The 22,417-nt window shown below is 36.7% G+C and overlaps 2 protein-coding genes across 5 annotated transcripts; one reads left to right on the top strand and one right to left on the bottom strand.

Moving 5' to 3' along the window:
* The first annotated feature begins 637 nt into the window (after positions 1 to 637).
* Positions 638 to 10,016, top strand: rabepk (Rab9 effector protein with kelch motifs). Of its 4 annotated transcripts, none has more exons than XM_079607335.1 (8): positions 638 to 772; positions 957 to 1,020; positions 3,150 to 3,304; positions 3,478 to 3,633; positions 5,357 to 5,515; positions 5,594 to 5,743; positions 6,604 to 6,753; positions 8,372 to 10,016. In XM_079607335.1, exons 2-8 carry the CDS (start codon positions 968 to 970, stop codon positions 8,578 to 8,580), a joined length of 1,032 nt encoding a protein of 343 aa, XP_079463461.1. In that variant the 5' UTR covers positions 638 to 772; positions 957 to 967; the 3' UTR covers positions 8,581 to 10,016. The 4 variants fall into 4 exon arrangements, with proteins under 4 accessions (XP_079463461.1, XP_079463463.1, XP_079463464.1 ...); XM_079607337.1 differs by having other exon boundaries at positions 8,352 to 8,601; XM_079607338.1 differs by lacking the exon at positions 8,372 to 10,016 and having other exon boundaries at positions 6,604 to 6,912.
* Positions 10,017 to 11,460: 1,444 nt separating this feature from the next.
* hspa5 (heat shock protein 5) lies at positions 11,461 to 21,999 on the bottom strand. Its single transcript, XM_079607799.1, has 9 exons — positions 21,800 to 21,999; positions 20,993 to 21,140; positions 19,777 to 20,008; positions 18,956 to 19,093; positions 18,763 to 18,875; positions 17,576 to 17,966; positions 15,847 to 16,084; positions 15,375 to 15,542; positions 11,461 to 12,347 (listed from the first exon to the last, which is right to left on the bottom strand). Exons 2-9 carry the CDS (start codon positions 21,112 to 21,114, stop codon positions 11,779 to 11,781), a joined length of 1,971 nt encoding a protein of 656 aa, XP_079463925.1. The 5' UTR covers positions 21,115 to 21,140; positions 21,800 to 21,999; the 3' UTR covers positions 11,461 to 11,778.
* Between the last annotated feature and the right edge of the window lie 418 nt (positions 22,000 to 22,417).

Below are 22,417 nucleotides of genomic sequence, written 5' to 3' on the forward strand. Positions count from 1 at the left end.
CCAACAAAAAAAAATCATGCTTAGCCATAGACCATTCCAAAACATAGTTACTTTTGACATAAGAAGTCGAAATTAAGACATTAAAAAGTAATTAAATCAATAATTTGATTAAAAAGTCGAAGTTTTGACGAAGTTATAAATGTAAAGTCATAATTTCGACTAGTTCCGAAGATGATAGATAGATAGATAGATGATAGATAAGATAGATAGATAGATAGATAGATAGATAGATAGATAGATAGATAGATAGATAGATAGATAGATAGATAGATAGATAGATAGATAGATAGATAGATAGATAGATAGATAGATAGATGTAAAGGAAATGGACAGTATAAATTATGACAGCCAAAATTATGAGATTAAAAAGTCGAAATTGAGATAAAAAGTCAAAATTACAATTACCAAAGCATGATTTTTGGACATCAATTCATGGCTAACCTGTCCATATAAATATTTAATATTATAAATAAATATATTATAAATAAATATAAATACTATATATATATATATATATATATATATATATATATATATATATATATATATATATATATATATATATATATATTAAAAATGATATATAATAATAATAATATATATAAAAAAGATGAAGACCTTTATTATGAAATGATTTCCGGTTAGGTTGTCATCACAGCAGCTGTGTTCACACTAACTGCTCTCTCGCGCTCCCTCTTCCTTATTCTGTCCACCAATGTAGTGATCGATGCGTGTCCATCATCATCACCAGTCATTACATTTATCGATAAAGGTAAAGCGTTTGCAATCGTTGTGATTTATTTCGCACAAAGATGTGCGGCATGACGTCATAACGCTCACGTGCTGTGTGTGTACTTTCTTTGACGTAACGAGATGGCAACGGAACCAGCGTCCATAGAAACAGGATTATAATCGATATATAAATGCTTCTGAACATTAATCTGTTGACTTTCCAGCTCACCGATTGATGGAGCTTATCCCCGTTCTCGAGCCGGAGGAGAAGCCTCGGGACAGACAGTGGTATCAGCTTGTTTCTCTGTGTTATGCTGTGTCTGTGTGTGTGTGTGTGTCATTACAAGTAGCCCAGGTGGAAAAAAGTAACGCATAAGTAACTTAACGCATTCCTTTTCTAAAAAAGTAACGAAGTAACGCATTTAGTTACTTTTTAAGGGAGTAACGCAATATTGTAATGCATTACTTTTCTAAAAAAGTAACTAAGTAATGCAATTAGGTACTTTTTAAGGGGGTACGCAATATTGTTATGCATTACTTTTCTAAAAAAGTAACTAAGTAATGCAATTAGGTACTTTTTAAGGGGGTACGCAATATTGTAATGCATTACTTTTCTAAAAAAGTAACTAAGTAATGCAATTAGGTACTTTTTAAGGGGGTACGCAATATTGTTATGCATTACTTTTCTAAAAAAGTAACTAAGTAACACAATTAGTTACTTTTTAAGGGGGTACGCAATATTGTTATGCATTACTTTTCTAAAAAAGTAACTAAGTAATGCAATTAGGTACTTTTTAAGGGGGTACGCAATATTGTTATGCATTACTTTTCAAAAAAAGTAACTAAGTAATGCAATTAGGTACTTTTTAAGGGGGTACGCAATATTGTTATGCATTACTTTTCAAAAAAAGTAACTAAGTAATGCAATTAGGTACTTTTTAAGGGGGTACGCAATATTGTTATGCATTACTTTTCTAAAAAAAGTAACTAAGTAATGCAATTAGGTACTTTTTAAGGGGGTACGCAATATTGTTATGCATTACTTTTCTAAAAAAGTAACTAAGTAGTGCAATTAGGTACTTTTTAAGGGGGTACGCAATATTGTTATGCATTACTTTTCTAAAAAAGTAACTAAGTAATGCAATTAGGTACTTTTTAAGGGGGTACGCAATATAGTTATGCATTACTTTTCTAAAAAAGTAACTAAGTAATGCAATTAGGTACTTTTTAAGGGGGTACGCAATATTGTTATGCATTACTTTTCAAAAAAAGTAACTAAGTAATGCAATTAGGTACTTTTTAAGCGGATACGCAATATTGTAATGCATTACATTTCAAAAAAAGTAACTAAGTAACACAATTAGTTACTTTTTAAGGGGGTACGCAATATTGTTATGCATTACTTTTCTAAAAAAGTAACTAAGTAATGCAATTAGGTACTTTTTAAGGGGGTACGCAATATTGTTATGCATTACTTTTCTAAAAAAGTAACTAAGTAACACAATTAGGTACTTTTTAAGGGGGTACGCAATATTGTTATGCATTACTTTTCAAAAAAAGTAACTAAGTAATGCAATTAGGTACTTTTTAAGGGGGTACGCAATATTGTTATGCATTACTTTTCAAAAAAAGTAACTAAGTAATGCAATTAGGTACTTTTTAAGGGGGTACGCAATATTGTTATGCATTACTTTTCTAAAAAAGTAACTAAGTAATGCAATTAGGTACTTTTTAAGGGGGTACGCAATATTGTTATGCATTACTTTTCTAAAAAAGTAACTAAGTAATGCAATTAGGTACTTTTTAAGGGGGTACGCAATATTGTTATGCATTACTTTTCTAAAAAAGTAACTAAGTAATGCAATTAGGTACTTTTTAAGGGGGTACGCAATATTGTTATGCATTACTTTTCTAAAAAAGTAACTAAGTAATGCAATTAGGTACTTTTTAAGGGGGTACGCAATATTGTTATGCATTACTTTTCTAAAAAAGTAACTAAGTAATGCAATTAGGTACTTTTTAAGGGGGTACGCAATATTGTTATGCATTACTTTTCTAAAAAAGTAACTAAGTAATGCAATTAGGTACTTTTTAAGGGGGTACGCAATATTGTTATGCATTACTTTTCTAAAAAAGTAACTAAGTAACACAATTAGGTACTTTTTAAGGGGGTACGCAATATTGTTATGCATTACTTTTCTAAAAAAGTAACTAAGTAACGCAATTAGGTACTTTTTAAGGGGGTACGCAATATTGTTATGCATTACTTTTCTAAAAAAGTAACTAAGTAGGCTAACGCAATTAGTTACTTACGTCATATTGGCACGAAATGATCACATCTACATCCACACAGTTCTGCTCGTTTCGAAAACTATGATTAATACTGTGTGTGAGTAATTAACCCCGTGTGTGTGCAGGTATGTGGTGTCGGCCTCAGGTGCGGCTCCAGGAGTGTCTGTGGGGCACACCTGTGTGTTTCTGCCCTCCGCTGATGGAGGCAAGGGGAGGATCGCAGTCGTCGGTGGAGCCGATCCTGACGGGAGCTTCTCGGAGTCCTACATGATGAATCTAGGTGAGAATAATGGGGTCACAGTCACGTGACCAGGGTATGAACGGGTTACAGTCTTAGTAAATTAATTAATTAAGGGCGAGTGACTGAGGACAGAATGTGTGTTTCTGGGTGAGCTGTCGGCGTAAAGCAGAGAGTCTGTGAGATGCTGTACCGTCACCGTGTGTGTTTTGCAGAGACTCATGAATGGGAGCTTCCAGAGTGGTCGGGTTTGCAGGCGCGCTACGAACACTGCAGCTTCGTGCCCGAGACCGAGCCGCGGAGTGTGTGGGTGTTCGCCGGAGCCCAGAAGAGCGGGAACCGGAACTGTGTGCAAGTGCTGCGCGCATCAGGTACACACACACACACACACACACACACGTGCATTCATACTGTACCAGTCTCACGTTCGGAAGATTTCTTAATGTGTTTGTAATAGTCTCTTCTGCTCACCAAGGCTGCGTTTATTTGATCAAAAATACAGTAAAAATTATGAAATATTCTTATAATGTAAATCTGCAGTTTTCTAAGTGAATATATAGGCAAGGCAAAGGCAAGTTTATTTATATAGCACATTTCATACACAGTGGTAATTCAAAGTGCTTTACATAGAAGAAATTGAAATAATTACATAAATAATAAAAGAAATAAGAATAATTAAAACAGTTTAGAATATATAGTAAAGTGTAATTTATTCCTGTGATCAAAGCTGAATGTTCAGCATCATTACTCCAGTCTTCAGTGTCACATGATCCTCCAGAAATCAGTATAATATGATGATCTGATGATAATTAAGAAACATTTATGATTAGCCATTGCTAGGGTGTTGTGGGTGGTTGCTATGTGGTTACTAGGGAAATGCTAGACGGTTGCCAAGGTATTCTGGTCGGTTGCTATAGTGTTGCTATGTGGTTGCTAGGGTGTTCTATATGATCACATATGTTACTATGGAGTTTTTTTGCATGTTCTTAGCATGTTTTACCACTTAGCTAAATCGCAATTAGCATGTAGCTATTAGCTATTCACTGCTAACATGTTGGAAGTCCTGTTTCCAATCCATGTTTATACGATGTTCTAGCAACACCCTAGCAACCACTCAGAACACCATAGCAACAATCCAAAACACCCATACTGCCTAGCAACCACCCAGAATACCTTAGCAACCACATAGCAACACCCTAGCAACCACCCAAAACAACCTAGTAACCGCCTAGCAATGCCTTAACAATCACCCAGGACACCCTAGCAATCGCATAGCAACACCCTAGAAATCACCAAGACAAACCTAGCAACCACCAAGACAAACCTAGCAACACTCTAACAACCACCCAGGATATCCTAGCAACCGCCTAGCAACACCATAGCAACCATTCAGAACATCATTGCAACGCCCCAGCAACCACCCAGAACACTTTAGCAAACCACCTAGCAACACCCTAACAACCACCCAGGATACCCTAGCAACCGCCTAGCAACAGCATAGCAACCATTCAGAACATCATTGCAACGCCCCAGCAACCACCCAGAACACTTTAGCAAACCACCTAGCAACACCCTAACAACCACCCAGGATACCCTAGCAACCGCCTAGCAACACCATAACAACCATTCAGAACATCATTGCAACGGCCTAGCAACCACCCAGAACACTTTAGCAAACCACCTAGCAACACCCTAGCAACACCATAGCAAACATTCAGAACATCATTGCAACGCCCCAGCAACCACCCAGAACACTTTAGCAAACCATCTAGCAACACCCTAACAACCACCCAGGATACCCTAGCAACCGCCTAGCAACACCATAACAACCATTCAGAACATCATTGCAACGGCCTAGCAACCACCCAGAACACTTTAGCAAACCACCTAGCAACACCCTAACAACCATCCAGGATACCCTAGCAACCGAGTGCCGAGTTTTGCCACGGCAAGCTACACTTACATTTTGTCCAGGAAATGTACATGACAGCTATATTAAATTGTAATATTATTTCACTGTTTTTATTGTATGTTTGATCAAATAAACGCAGTCTTGGTCTTTTCAAAATCATTGAATGATCGTCATCATTCCAGAGGGTGTGTGGGAGACGGTGTCGGTGAAAGGAGATCCTCCCTCAGTCAGGACGTACCACACAAACTCAGCCTGCGTTGGAGACAGACTCTACGTGTTTTCGGGAGGCGATGCGGGAGCAGATCCGGTCGCCGATACACACGTGCACGTCTTCGATTCAGGTCTGCCACACACCAACACACACACACACAAGAGCTCGAAGGGTTAAAGGGAAATGAAGCGTGATCGTGTTTCTGCAGTCACTGCGACCTGGACGCAGCCGGAGAGCGCCGGGACTCCTCCCACGCCGCGGCATGGTCACGCGATCACAGCCGTGGGGTCCGGCGTCTACATCCACGGAGGAATGTCAGGAGAGACGCTTCACGACGACATGTTCCTGCTGGACACGGGTGGGTCGTCAGATGGTGCTCGACTGATGATTTCCACACAAACTCCGCTTTCAAGTTGTTTTAGTACATCAAGTTACATTAAATTAAAAATCTAGCACTAACAAAGCCTAGCAACTAGCTTAGGATATGCTAGCAACGTGTTAAATCATGCTAGCAAAATGCTAAAACATTCTAGCAATGTGCTAAATCATGCTAATTCATGTAAAACACGCTAATTCATGTGAACAACATGCTAATTCATGTAAAACACGCTAATTCATGTGAACAACATGCTAATTCATTCTAGCAACATGTTAATTTATGCTAACAACATGTTAAAACATGTTAGAAACATGCTAATAACATGCTTTTTAATGCTAAATCATGATAACAAGTTAAGACATGTTAGAAAATTTTAGCAGCAACATGATAATTCAGGCTAAAACATGCGAATTCAAGTTAACAACATGTTAGTAACATGCTAATTCATTTTAGCAATGCATTAAAACATGCTAAAACATGTTAGCAAAGTGCTAAATCATGTTAGCAACGTGCTAAATCATGTTAGCAACATGCTAATTCATTTTAACAATGTGTTAAAAAAAAAATTCATGTTACCAAAATGTTAAATCATGTTAGCAATGTTGTAAAACATGCTAATTCATGCTAGCAAAGTGTTAAATCACGTTAACAATATACTAAAACATGTCACTTCCTAGAGGATGATGCCATGCCCTTAGTTTCCTCAAAATACTGAAAGGACAGGAAAACTTAGTAGTCATATTTATTTAAATTAAAAAGTGTTTTAAATGAAAAGGCTCAACTGTCCTCCTCATACTCGTTGTTGTATTTTATAATTTTTTTCTCTCATGGTTATTTAGAAACTATGAAATGGGAGAAAGTGAAAGCGGAAGGCGAGATCCCCCCGGGAGTGGCAGCGCATTCATCCGTAAGCTGTGGGAAGAACATCTTCATCTTTGGAGGAATGACATCGGAAGGAGCCACAAACTCCATGTACAAGTTTCAGTGCGGTACGAACTTATGATAATATCTCAAATAGTAATATTCTGCCTTTTGAATATTCAACTGGTCATTCTGAAGCACAAGACTGGTCTTAGACTAAATGCTAATGCTAAACTCAGCTAATGCTAAACTCCGTGTTATTTTAGTGTCACTGAGGTACTATTGGAGTTTTTAATAATATTTTGAATCAGTTCTTTATTATTTATATTATAATTATATAATATTAAAAATATATATTTTAAAAAGATATTATAATAATATTTTTAGATATTCAATTTTAATTTTAGTTGAAGTTTTAGTCCTTTTTTAAGTTGCTTTAGTTATTAGTACATTGTTTAATTAAATTAAAATAAAAAATATTTCAGGGGCAACTAGCTGAAATAAAATAAGTTTTTTATTTTTATTTTTATATTTTTTTCAAGTAATGAAAATGTTAATTTATGGTTTTAGTTCTAGTTAACTTTAATAACCCTGCGTCAAAGTGAATCATTGGCCAAAATATCAAATAACCTTTTTTTATATATAAATATATACATTACATTTACATTTTCTCATATCGAATGTTTCCTTGGCAACTAGCTAGAAAAATATTTATTAATTTTTTTTATTATTATTTCAGTTTATATCAGTTTATTTCATGTTTATATCAAGTAATTAATTTTATGGCTTAAGTATATAGTAAATAATAATAACCCTGTTGCAAAAATAATAATTGTTGGCAAAATATCAAACAATTATAACCCAATAATAATATCAAATCATATAAAGCAACATTTCTTTGCTGGACACTATTTATAGTTGAAGATTTAGTCATTTTGTTGTGCATTTTTATCAGCATGCTAACAATGTGCTAAATCATGTTAGCAAAATGCTAATTATGCTAACAAGATGTTAAATAATGCTAACAACATGTTCAATCATGCTAGCAACATTCTAAACATCTTAACAAAATGTTAAATCATGTTAGCAATGTGCTAAATCATGCTTGCAACATTTTAGATCATGTTAACGTTAAATAATGCTAGCAACATGTTAAATCATGATAACGTGTTAAATAATGCTAGCAACATGTTAAATTGTGCTATCAACATGCTAATGTTGCCAACAATATGTTAACAATGTGTTAAATGTATTTATCTACGTGTTAAATCGTGCTATCAACATGCTAATCATGCTAACAATGTGCTAGATACGTGTTAAATCTTGTTAGCAAACATGTTAAATAAGGCTAGCAACATGCCAAATCATGTTAGCAACATGTTAAATTGTATTATCAACATGTTTATCATGTTAACAATGTGCCAGCAAACATTTAATGCTAGCATTATGCTAAGTCATGATAGAAAAATGCTAATAATGTGTTAAATCTTGTTAGCAACGTGTTAAATCTTGTTAGCAATGTGGTAAATCATGTTAACAAGATCGTAAATCATGTTAGCATGTACATCGTTAAACTGTTTAGCTAAAAATTTGTATAAGTTTTGTAAATATTTTATTTGTTTACATTTTTTAAAAATTGAGGGGGATTTAGTTAACTATACGGTTACAAAATGAATAAATGTCAAATAAAATATAAAAATTTATATAATATTATCAAAGCATCTAGCGATTTCTCCTGGCCGACAGACGAGCGGCGCTGGACGCTGCTGCAGTTCGGTGGCGATCTTCCTCCGGGCCGGCTGGATCACTCCATGTGCTCGGTGCCGTGGCGCGTGACGACGGCGGCGGCCCGAGAAACACGCGACGAAGGCGAGCAGCGGCTGTGCTTCATCTTCGGAGGAATGGACACGCAGGGCGTCTTATTCAACGACTGCCTCGTGACGCTGCTCACGTGAAATACTCAATAAATGTGTCCCGTCTCAAAATGGCTGAACTCGTTTCCCTTCCACGAGACTTCCAGCGTAAACACTATAATCTCGACATTAAGATGCTCCATGTGTCAATGAAGGGGAGTCGCTGAGAACTACTTTTGGTTTTACTCCGGTTCGTATAAAACTGGAGTAAATATAAACATATAAACGTAATCTTTGCATTCATGCCGACTTCTACGAAAAACTTCTACAGTTAATTGAATTAAATTTATTTATTGTTAAATCATGTAGCGAGATGTTACATTTTGCTATCAACTTGCTAACTATGCTAGCAACATGCTAACTATGTTAACAACGTGGTAATCGTTCTAGCAACATGCTAGCAATTTGTTAAATTTTGCTATCAACATGCTAATCATGCTAACAACGTGCTAGCAACGTGTTAAATAAGGCTAACAACATGTTAAATCATGCTAGCGATATGTTAAATTGTGCTATCAACATGTTAACTATGCTAGCAACATGCTAACTATGTTAACAACGTGTTAATCGCTCTAAAAACATGTTAATAATTTGTTAAATCTTGTTAGCAACGTTTTAAATCATGCTAGCAATGTGTTAAATTTTGCTATCAACATGCCAATCGTGCTAGCAGTGTTCAATCTTGTTAGCAACGTGTTAAATAAGGCTAACAACATCCTAAATCATGCTAGCGACATGTTAAATTGTGCTATCAACATGCTAACAACGTGCTTATCGTTCTAGCAACATGCTAGCAATGTGTTAAATCTTGTTAGAACGTTTTAAATCATGCTAGCAATATGTTACATTTTGCTATCAACATGCTAACAACGTGCTTGCAATGTGTTCAATCTTGTTAGCAACGTGTTAAATAAGGCTAACAACATGCAAGCAGCATGTTAAATCATGAACCTGAAGATCTTCAGCGTAAAAACTCTAAACTCGACATTGAGACGCTTGATCAATGAAGGGGAATCGCTGAGAATAACTTTGGTTTTAATCCGGTTTGATTGCCGATCATATAAACGTAATCTTTGCATTCATGCCGACTTGATAAATATGAGAAATTTCTACAATTAATTGAATTGTGTTTGAATTTTTTGGACAAATACAGGGTTTCTCAGAATGTGGCTTGAACGTTGATGGAAAGCTAATTATTAAATCGTAGGTGTAAAGTTAAAATAACTAAAAAACACTGTCACTGATATTGATTAATTGCATCTAACATTAAAAATGTATATATATATAAACATTTACAAACTTTTGTTTGTTAGATGTGAATACTGAAATAGTAAAATATTGTATGTTTACCTGTATGTCAAACCATGAATATCTGAATTTGTTAAATTATTGACATGACTTAAAATATCAGTGAAGTTGATTCAGTTCAGCGGCCGAAAAAAAAAAAGAGAACCTGAATAAAGTCCCTGTTTTAATGGATTTCATTTAAGTAAATTTCAGGGCAACACAGATACACTCACACACACAGATACACTCACACACACTCTCTCTCTCACACACACACACAGATACACTCACACACACACTCTCTCTCTCACACACACACACAGATACACTCTCTCTCACACACACACACACAGATACACTCTCTCTCTCACACACACACACACAGATACACTCTCTCACACACACACACACACACACATACACTCTCTCACACACACACACACAGATACACTCTCTCTCTCACACACACAGATACACACACTCTCTCTCTCTCACACACACTCAGATACACACACTCTCTCACACACACAGATACACTCACACACACACTCTCTCACACACACAGATACACACACTCTCTCTCTCACACACACTCAGATACACACACTCTCTCACACACACAGATACACTCACACACACACTCTCTCACACACACAGATACACACACTCTCTCTCTCACACACACTCACAGATACACTCACACAGACACACACAGATACACACTCTCTCTCTCACACACACAGATACACACACTCTCTCTCACACACACACACACAGATACACTCTCACACACACACAGATACTCACACACTCGCTCTCTCTCTCAAACACGCTCTCTCACACACACACAGATACACTCTCACACACACACACACTCAGATACTCACACACTCGCTCTCTCTCTCTCACGCTCTCTCACACACACACACACACAGATACACACTCTCACACACACACACTCTCTCTCTCTCGTGCGCACACACACACAGATTTTGCCAAGTCATGCTCCTGGATCAACATTCCTGTACATATTAAATCCTAATCCTGCCCCTAAACTCAAACCAGAGGGAATTTATGGTGAATAACACTGATGTAGAAGCACACACACACACACACACACACTGATGTAGAAGCACATACACACACACTGATGTAGAAGCACATACACACACACTGATGTAGAAGCACATACACACACACTGATGTAGAAGCACACACACACACTGATGTAGAAGCACACACACACTGATGTAGAAGCACATACACACACTGATGTAGAAGCACACACACACTCACATTTTCTGCAAGCCTCCACTCGTTCCTCAGATCTGATTGGCTGAATGTTCATCAAGGAACATGCTGTACTTGACATCACACAAAGTCACTCACTCACACACACACAAAGTCACTCACACACACACAAAGTCACTCACACACACACACAAAGTCACTCTCACACACACACAGTCACTCACACACACACAAAGTCACTCACACACACACAAAGTCACTCACACACACACACACACACAGTCTTGCTGCAAGCCTACATGACAAACCATAAACTCGTTCCTCAGATCTGATTGGCTGATTGTCGATCCAGGAACACGGTGAGATCACGTTCACACACAGTAATTTGTATCAAACTTTTATTGTTTAATTGTGGTAGAAATATCTTCTACAGTTTGTCAGATTTCAATAAATAACTTTTTGCATGTCACATGAGAATTTACCCAGAATCCTCTCCTCCTCCTCCCCCCCTCCCCCCAGCACTGCCTGAGAATAGCAGCATCGAGCCTCGACCGGGCTAATTCTCCACCGGAGTGAAGAGAACACAAGAAAAACACAACGCTCTTTAACACAAGTCTTTCCCCGAAGAGATTCGTGGCTTCACGGCCGCCGGCTCCGTACAAAAATGTTCAGTATGTACACCTCCATGTCGTCGCTGCGCGTCTACAACTCGTCCTTGTCCCCCGGCTCCTCGCCGCCCTCCTCCGGCGGCGGCCCGCCCGCGCTGCCGTACAGCTTGCTAACGATCGGCTGCACGATCTCCTCCAGCTCCTTCTTCTTGGCCTGGAAGTCCTCGATGTCGGCCTCCTGGTGCGCCTCCAGCCACTCGATCTTCTCCTCCACCGCCTTCTCGATCGCCTCCTTGTCCTCGCCGGACAGCTTGCCGCCGAGCTTCTCCTTGTCCCCGATCTGGTTCTTCAGGGAGTACGCGTAGCTCTCGAGCTCGTTGCGCGCGTCGATGCGCTCCTTCAGCTTCTTGTCGTCGTCGGCGAAGCGCTCGGCCTCGCTCACCATGCGCTCGATGTCCTCGGGCGTCAGCCGGTTCTGGTCGTTGGTGATGGTGATCTTGTTCTTGTTCCCGGTGCCCTTGTCCTCGGCGGTGACGCGGAGGATGCCGTTGACGTCGATCTCGAACGTGACCTCGATCTGAGGGACGCCGCGAGGGGCCGGCGGGATCCCGGTGAGGTCAAAGGTTCCCAGAAGGTGGTTGTCTTTGGTCAGGGGACGCTCACCTGGAAACACAGAATCGATTAATCATGTGATCTAGGATAATCAAACATGTCCCTCACTTTAGAAACCCGTATCGGCCGATATCGGTTCATATTTAATGTTATCGGCCCGATAAGAACATTTCTCTGATATATTAAAGCCGATAAATAATGTATTTCCGTCAGACGCACACTGCTTTTAAATTGAAGAAAAAAGACAGTACACTTCAATCAGTTTAACATGTGCGACAAATCTGTTGTCATATCGGCTACAAAAAAAACAAAAAACATGAGAACATCATAATTGTGTGTTTGGGACGTGGATTTTAATGGTGAGACTTTGTTTTTGTAATCAGGCTCTTAAAAATTATATAAAGATTTTGTTTGTTTATCAGGCTCTCTCAAAAATAAATAGGATTTAGATTTATCGGCCGATATATCGGTCATCGGCTTTAAGATAAAAAAAATTATCGGTTATCGGACAATTTTCATATCGATGCATCTCTAGGTGTGTAATATACAGTCAGACCAAACATGTCCCTCACTTTAGAAACACGTATCGGCCGATATCGGTTCATATTTAATGTTATCGGCCCGATAAGAACATTTCTCTGATATATTAAAGCCGATAAATAATGTTTTATTTCCTTCAGATGCACACTGGTTTTAAATTGATTGAACTATTGTCTTTTTTCTTCAGTTTAACATGTGCAGCGTAAGTCTGTCATATCGGCTACAAACTATGATCATGAGAACATTATAATTGTGTGTTTAGGACGTGGATTTTAATGGTGAGACTTGTTTTTGTAATCAGGCTCTCAATTATACAAATTTGGATTTAGGTTTATCGGCCGATATATCGGTTATCGGCTTTCAAATATAAAGAATTATCGGTTATCAGACAATTCTCATATCCCTAGGTGTGTGATATACAGTCAAACCAAAAAGTATTCAGACCCCAGATATTTTTTACTAGTGTGATCAGGACACTGTAGTTCATTCCTGTAAGTGAGGAGAGCAGAATACAGTAAACCGATATTATACCCAAATATTCTTCATACAGTGAAATTGATAAAATTTGTGACCAGAACTGAACTTTGAGCTGATCATGTGTTCTTCAGTGTGTGTCTGTAACTGCTAATGCTCTTTTCACACACACACTGAACACACTGAAGCATTGCTTGGTCACTGGTTGAGCTAAACTGGTGTTGTCTAATTGTGTAGTTAAATTTACCAGCTGACAGATATTCAACATAATTCATGTGCGAGACAGTCTAACAGAAGGACGGACAAAACCTGTGTGTGTGTGTGAGACAGTCTAACAGAAGTGTGTGTGTGTGTGTGTGACAGTCTAACAAGTGTGTGTGTGTGTGTGTGTGTGTGTGTGTGTGACAGTCTAACAGAAGTGTGTGTGTGTGTGACAGACTAACAGAAGGACGGACAAAACCTGTGTGTGTGTGTGAGACAGTCTAACAGAAGTGTGTGTGTGTGTGTGTGTGTGTGTGCGCGAGACAGTCTAACAGAAGGACGGACAAAACCTGTGTGTGTGACAGTCTAACAGAAGTGTGTGTGTGTGACAGTCTAACAGAAGTGTGTGTGTGTGTGTGACAGACTAACAGAAGGACGGACAAAACCTGTGTGTGTGTGTGAGACAGTCTAACAGAAGTGTGTGTGTGTGTGTGTGTGTGTGTGACAGTCTAACAGAAGTGTGTGTGTGTGTGACAGACTAACAGAAGTGTGTGTGTGTGTGACAGACTAACAGAAGGACGGACAAAACCTGTCAAATATCAACTGAGTTCTGCTCATATTTTATCACAGTTTTATAAAGTATAACAAATAAACTGATGATGTGAGGAATGGCCATGAAAAGGTAAAAATCTATTGATAAAGATCTAAAGATGATCCTAAACCTGCCAGGGTAACAACACACTCCGCAAAACATCCTTTAATTATCGTTATCGAGAAAACACCAGAAAATATAAAAAGGTATAATTTGTCAATAATCACACACCCCGATTCTAAGGGATTAAAGACGGATTATGAAACGGCCTAAAATGCAGCAAAATCTGACCTGTAATGAGTACACATGTTTGTAATTGCTGAAACTCGTTAACCCCCTTAAGCGGCACCCCCTTTTTTTAATAGACATGAAAATGCACGTTCCGAACTTAAATTGTTGTAATTCAAGAATGCTTTGGAATGGATTGATCTTGTTTTAAAGACGACATTTGGCAGATTTTTGTAGAAGTGACAAATTAAGCTACACAGAAAAAAAAGTTATAGAAGTTTCAGTGTTAAAATTATAATTCATATTTTATATAAAATATATATTTTCAAAACCTGGTGGACAAAAAAAAAAAAAGGAAAAAAAAATCTGAACAAGTTGTTTCAAATGTTAGGTTGATATCTCAGAAAATGAGCGTTCAGTGAGATGTAGTTTGGGCGCAGTACCACACTTCTCCACTAGTGGACATCACTGCCCATATAAGGGCGCCTCCATTTCCATATGTGGTTTGAGTGATCTGATTCTGAACCATTATTTTTACAATTTTCATACAATTTATGAAGTAGACATCCTATTCAGAAGTAGTGTTGGAAGTTTGGCAGATTTTGAAATGAACTCAACCTCTAAGAAACACAGAAGATCACGTATGTGCATTATAGCTCGCTGCCACATCACTAATGCTGAATCTATGATTGTTTTCTTTATATTTAAAACATTTTCAGAGTTTTTTTTCTACAATAATTGAACGGATGCGATCTTTGGAACTCTTGGCATGAAAACAAACTGAGGTTTCTACCATTCATGATTTTTCATGTTCATCACTATTTCAAAATAAAGGTCTGAACACGCCTCAGGAGTGTGAACATATTCTTGTTGCAAATTGATAAATTACAGCTCCTCTGTAATGTATTTAGAAAATCAAATATGTAAACTAGAGATTGTAAGCTTTCAAATGATATAGTTTGTCAAGATTAGTTTAGGTTTAGTATAGGATATTACTGGTTTAAATATGTAATGGCCGATATAACAGTTACGCTGACGCTCACCTTCGTAAACCTTGATGGTCACGGTCGGCTGGTTGTCAGAAGCGGTGGAGAAGATCTGGGATTTCTTGGTGGGAACGACGGTGTTCCTGGGAATGAGTTTGGTCATCACTCCTCCAACGGTCTCAATGCCCAGGGTCAAAGGGCACACGTCCAGGAGCACCAGGTCACCTGATCAACAGAGATCAGTCATTAACCAGATCACCAAAAAAAAAGGGTTGTTTGGTTTGTTCTAATTTATTTGTACAGCACATAAAAAAAATAAAAAGTCGACTAAAGTGCTTAATATCAGGATACACACACACACACAAACACTCGAAAGCAAAACTCAACTGGAAATGAAAGCTAAGGAACACAGGAGGGTCATAAAGGGGTCGTCGGATGACATGTAAAGCTCTGATAAAGGCGCCGGCGCCTCCAACCCATTCAGAAGCCTAAAAACAAGCAGTAAAGTCTCGTCTGTAACCGCACTCACCGGTGTCCTCTTCGCCGGACAGAACGCCGGCCTGCACCGCGGCTCCGTACGCCACCGCCTCGTCCGGGTTGATCCCTCGGGACGGCTCCTTCCCGTTGAACAGCTCCTTCACCAGTTGCTGGATCTTCGGGATTCGAGTGGATCCGCCGACCAGCACGATCTCGTCGATGTCCGTCTTCTTCAGGTCCGAATCCTCCAGAACCTTCTGCACCGGCTTCATGGTGGAGCGGAACAAGTCCTGCACACACACACACACACACACACACACACACACACACACACACACACACACACGTTACTTCAGTGTTGCTAGACAAATATTACAGCACGCATTCATATTTGGAATTAGGTTTTGTTTTGACATTTACAGTTTCATTTTGGGTAAAGTTTGTTCAATTCTGTGACTTCTTACACACTGATGACATAACGTAGTTTTGAAAAAGTTTATATAAAATAGTTTTTGTAATTTAGCACTTTAATAAAAACAAAAACCATTTTTAGAAACTAAAAGGAAAACACGTATAATAAGTCTTTATATTTCCTTTTAGTTTCATATTTCTATTTAGTCTTATTTTTATTTTAGTTTCAGAAAGTTAGTACTAAAGTAAAATGAATCAATAAAATAAAAAAAGTAAAGGAAAACTGAAATAAGTCTTTATATATTTCTATTCATTTTCAGTTGCCTTTTAGTTTAATATTTCTACTTGGTTAAGTGATTAAAACCTAAAATAAAAAGTTCATCTAATATTATATATTTTACTTCAGTTTACCATTTAATTTCCTTTTAGTTTAATATTTCTATTTAGTCTTATCCATTTTTATTTTAGTTTCAGGAAGTTAGTACTAAAGTAAAATTTATTTTTTTGAAATATAATTTCTCAAAAACTAAAGTATTTATAATTTAGTTTCCTTTTAGTTTTTAATATTTCAATTTAGTTTATTTTTACTTGAGTTCTAAATTACTAAAACTAAATAGAAATATTAAATTAAAAAAATAAAACAAATAAAAATATTAGATTTCTATTTAGTTTATTCTTTTACATTTCTATTTAGTTTATTCTTTTATTATATACTTGAGTAATAAATTACTAAAATAAAAACTAAGTAGAAATATTAAATAAAAAAATTAACTGAAATAAAATATTTAATATTAGATGAGAACTTGAGTTCTAAATTACTAAAACTAAATAGAAATATTAAATTAAAAAAATAAAACAAATAAAAATATTAGATTTCTATTTAGTTTTAGTAATTTAGAACTCAAGTTCTCATCTAATATTAAATATTTTATTTCAGTTAATTTTTTAATTTAATATTTCTACTTAGTTTTTATTTTAGTAATTTATTACTCAAGTATATAATAAAAGAATAAACTAAATAGAAATGTAAAAGAATAAACTAAATAGAAATGTAAAAGAATAAACTAAATAGAAATGTAAAAGAATAAACTAAATAGAAATGTAAAAGAATAAACTAAATAGAAATGTAAAAGAATAAACTAAATAGAAATGTAAAAGAATAAACTAAATAGAAATGTAAAAGAATAAACGAATTAGAAATGTAAAAAATTAAGTATACGTTCTCATCTAATATTACCAATTATTATAGAATTAAAAATATTTCTATTTAGTTTTTATTTTAGTATTTAGTCCTCGAGTACATATTAAATGCCTCGCCTGGACGTCAGTGAAGGCCTCCAGTAATCTGCTCTGTGGGAGTGTGTCCTCACCATGTTGAGCTCCTCAAACTTGGCCCGGGTCAGCGTTTCGGAGAAGTCCTCGCCCTCGAAGAAGGACTCGATCTCGATGCGGGCCTGGTGCTGGGCGGACAGCCCTCGCTTGGCCTTCTCCACCTCGCGCCGCAGCTTCTGCACGGCCCGGTTGTCCTTGCGCACGTCCTTGCCCGTCTTCTTCTTGTAGAGCTTGATGAAGTGCTCCATGACGCGCTGGTCGAAGTCCTCCCCGCCCAGGTGAGTGTCGCCGTTGGTGGCCACCACCTCGAACACGCCGTTGTCGATGGTCAGCAGGGACACGTCGAACGTGCCGCCGCCCAGATCGAACACCAGGATGTTCTTCTCTCCGTCTTTCTTATCGAGACCGTACGCGATCGCAGCCGCCGTCCTGTGCAGAGCGACAGCAGGGTTACGAGCGCTCAACTACACAGTTGCTACTTGAAGAAATTAACTAAATTGCTTTTATTTTTCTCAATTTAACTTGTACTAAAATTGAAAAATAAAAACTGAAAAAGTTACAATGACTAAAATCAACAATTTAAATTTTAGTTTAACTTGAAGTAATAAAATAAAGAATTTAACAAAATGCATAATTTTTTTTTAATTATATAACCTGAATAAACTATAAATATAAAAAAATACGTTTTTATAAGAAATTATAAAAATGATATAAATAGAATTTTTTTTAAATCGTGAAAAAACTACACTTGCCTAAAAAAATAAAACCTATATATCCTTAAACCAAACAAATAATAAGTTGCATTAACAACTAGTTGAAATAATATAAGTTTAACTTGAAGTACGAAAATAACAAACGGTTTATTAAATAAAAACTAAATTTTATTTAAAAAAAATACAATTACTAAACTTAACTAAAATTGAAATGCCTCAAATCTTGTTTTATTTCAGCTTGTCATCAATGCAACATTTCTAAGTATTATTTGTTTAACTCAAAAGTACTAAAATAAATTTTAAAAAATAAAACTATTAAAAAAAACAATTAGTCAACATTTTGAATGAGTGTTTAGTTTAACTTGAAGTACATTTTTATTTTGTGTATATTTTATTTTAGTAAAGTTAAACCTAACTAAAATAGAGTGTATAACAAATTTAAAAAATATATATATATTAATGACAGTAAAATAACCCTGATGTCGATTTAAACGTGATGTGCTGAAACTCACGGCTCGTTGATGATCCTCATGACGTTCAGACCGGCGATGGTTCCCGCGTCTTTAGTGGCCTGGCGCTGAGCGTCGTTGAAGTAAGCGGGAACCGTGACCACAGCGTGCGTGACCTTTAACAAGAGCACAACCAATCAGACGCCGCGCTCGTCGCCTCCGCGTTTCCGCTGTGCGTTCACATTCAAACCTTTACCTTCTTTCCCAGGTAAGCCTCGGCGGTCTCCTTCATTTTAGTCAGAACCATGGCGGAGATTTCCTCCGGCGCAAACGTCTTCATCTGGCCGGATCCGATATCCAGCTGGATGTGAGGCTTGTTCTTCTTCTCGATCACCTGGAGACACCAAGCAGGAGTTAAAGGGCCGGTCACACACAGGTGAAAAGGGTTTCGGTGCAAGTCGACTAGTTATTATAGTCGATCACGTTTTAAATATGGACGGACGCACTTTTATCATGGATGGACGCACTTTGACAGACTTCAAAATATATATATATGCCCATTTACTGCCATTATAAAGCTTGGAAGAGCCAGGTTTTTAATTGAATTAACTACAGTATTCGTCTGAAAGAAGAATATCATATACACCTAGGATTAGTACATTTAAATTTTTCGGGTGAACTATCCCTTTAAACATGAAGACAAACGGATGCACGGTAGGGCTTCACGATATTGAAGAAAGATGCGATAACTCATTAAAAATTCGATATTCGAGTAAAATATGTAATAAGTAAAATGTATATAAAAGATATTTAAAATTATATAACCAACACATCCCTACAGGTTATTATCAACAGAAACCGAATAATCACATGTACAAATAAACACTTCTTAGTTTTCACTATGATTTAAATATATAATGATTCTTATTAAAGCTATAAAAGTTATTCAGCCGAGAGCACGAGTGATTTTGCCGCATGACCGCAGTTATTGCCAGCCGCTGCGATACGCATATGGCGATATATACACACATGTGGAATATTGCGCAGCCCTAGTGCACGGCTGAACACCGGCTGTACCTTAAAGGGAAAGTATTTGATGTCCTGCTGCACGGCGGAGTCGCCCCACGTGCGTCCAATCAGACGCTTGGCATCGAAGACCGTGTTCTCGGGGTTAGAGGTCAGCTGGTTCTTCGCAGCGTCTCCGATGAGGCGCTCTCCTTCGGTGGTGAACGCCACGTACGAGGGAGTGATGCGGTTTCCCTGGTCGTTCGCTATGATCTCCACGCGCCCGTTCTTGAACACGCCAACACTGAGGAAACACCATCAAACATAATCTTTATTATAGAGCATAATAGAGCAAATGTTTTAAAGCAGAGCATGCATGCATATATACATCGTTTTTAAATAAAATACACATAAAAAATTAAAGATATTATATATAAAATATATGCACAAAATGTATTTTTTTTTTTATTAAATGCATTTTTATAATTATATTGTTCTATATATATATATATACACACAATTTTGTGTTGAATTTTGTTTATTATTACATAAGAAAATATATTTTTTTTTAAAATATAAAAACAAAATATTTATATAAAATTATAAATATACAAAGTGTATAAAATGTATATATTTTTGTATTAAACATTTGTGATTATATACTTCTTTCTAGTTAAATAAAAAAATATATAAAATTAATAAAACATTAATTCAAATCTATATACATGAACTAAATTTAAATAAAATTATATAAAAAAAGGTGGTTTTTTTATTTAATATATTATTTTTATAATTTTATATTTTGTTCTGTTACATATAAATTTAAATATTTATTGAAAATTGTATATACATTTAAAAAAATAATATAGGTGTTATAAACTAAACTATTTTTTATAGTTATACATTTTGTTCTAGTTGAAAAATTTGTTTATACATATATATATAAAAATGATGATGTGTATTCTTTATTAAATAAATTATTTTTATAATTAGATACTTTATTCTAGCTGAATATAAAAAAGTATGAGTGTATGTATATATATATATATTTTTTTTTTTTTTTTTCTTCAATTTATATAGATTTTTATTCAACTAGGACAAAATACAGAACTCGATATATTTTCAATATTATTTTATGTTTTCTTAATTAAAATGCGTGTGTGTGTTTGTGTATAATATATATACATATATGAGAGTGTGTGCATGTTTATAAAAAAAATTTAGATTGATTTTTCTTGTCTGGTAAATCAATTGTAGTGTCTGCATATGAGTTGAAACTCCTTCTCACCATGAGTATGTGGTGCCGAGGTCTATTCCCACCACGGTCCCGACGCTCTCCCTCTTATCGTCGTCTTCGGCGAGCACCGCGCCGGCCACCAGCAGACACAGGCAGAGCAGGCCTCGCATCATGGCAGATCTGGCTCGAGTCTTCAGTCCTGTGAGGGACACATCAAACACTAATGTCAAAGGTCAGGGCAGGCACAGAACACAGGCAACGTCACTCACTGGCTGGGAAAGGGGCCTATAAATGATCAATATTGATTTTTTAAATCAAGCATTACATCTTCATGCAAAAACCCAATGTATAATCGTCTAGATATTCTAACCCAAAATTGCATGAATTGATGCATTGAATTCAGCTGCAGCTCAAATTAAAGTAATGAGACAATCCATAATTAAAGGCCATTTATCAATACAAACAATGGACACCATTTTCAAAAAAAAAAACACACATCAGAAGCAAATATGATGGACATATGAATAAATCATATTCATGTACAGTCAGTATCCAGTTCAACCTCGTGCTGCGAAGTCACTGATCACCAAATACTCATTACAATACTCTAAATATTAATATTACCATTGTTATTATTGTTGTATACACTCAAAATCCCTTTAAAATAAAAAAAAACACATAATATCGAAACATATTAACAATAATTAACAATAATATCGAAACATATTATAAACATAAAGACATTGTTCCTCTTGTTTCGCCGGTTACTATCTAACGAATAACCCATTTCTCGAGTCTATACAGTCATAATGGCTTAATGATATCTCGTAAGAGAACACAAATATTAATAATTCTCACCTGATAATGCAGTATTAAGCAGTAATCTCAAGGGCGTGGGCTTGAACGCAGTGAATGTCTCTGTTTCTCTCTGTGTTTCTCGTGTTTTCTGTCTCTCAAGTGTAACTCATGGCTCTGCGCTCGCCTGTATATAAGCCGTCACCGCGTCCCCGTCGTGGAGCCTCGCTATTGGTCAGGGAGCAGCTCGTTGGAAGGCGCTCATTGGCTGAGCGTTGCACGCTGGCTGATGCTGATTTGCACACGTACGGGTGGCGGAAACGTCATCAGATGAGGCGCACTGGAGCGATGTGATTGGCTTACGCGAGTGTCAGTCAGATTGCGAAGCTTCTGGATGGAGGAGGGTCGCATTTGAACCGGGCCAAGAAATAGAAATAGTTCGAGTTCTCCATCAAAAACTCGGGCTTACACATTTTACATACATGTATACATTGGCATGTGACTCTACTGTTCTCAAAATAAGCATTTAGGCTCGGAATGTATGGAGGTCTCAGTCAATTCATTTTCAAACGAGGAAAATTGTGTTTAAAAGCAACTGTGTGTACATTATCTTCCTTATTGCATTCCTGCAAAACGAATACATTAATATATAGACATGACAAGTTTGATTTGAGTGTAAAT

This window comes from Phoxinus phoxinus, assembly GCF_949152265.1.
Source record: "Phoxinus phoxinus genome assembly, chromosome: 3".
NCBI classification, from domain to species: domain Eukaryota; kingdom Metazoa; phylum Chordata; class Actinopteri; order Cypriniformes; family Leuciscidae; genus Phoxinus; species Phoxinus phoxinus.

Coding starts and splice junctions, on each gene's coding strand:
- rabepk (XM_079607335.1), top strand. CDS start 968: ATGGAGCTTATCCCCGTTCTCGAGCCGGAGGAGAAGCCTCGGGACAGA. Junction 1,021..3,149: donor AAGCCTCGGGACAGACAGTG/GTATCAGCTTGT, acceptor GTGTGTGTGCAG/GTATGTGGTGTCGGCCTCAG. Junction 3,634..5,356: donor GCAAGTGCTGCGCGCATCAG/GTACACACACAC, acceptor TCATCATTCCAG/AGGGTGTGTGGGAGACGGTG.
- hspa5 (XM_079607799.1), bottom strand. CDS start 21,114: ATGATGCGAGGCCTGCTCTGCCTGTGTCTGCTGGTGGCCGGCGCGGTG. Junction 18,876..18,955: donor AGGCTTACCTGGGAAAGAAG/GTAAAGGTTTGA, acceptor CTCTTGTTAAAG/GTCACGCACGCTGTGGTCAC. Junction 15,543..15,846: donor GTCCGGCGAAGAGGACACCG/GTGAGTGCGGTT, acceptor TCTGTTGATCAG/GTGACCTGGTGCTCCTGGAC.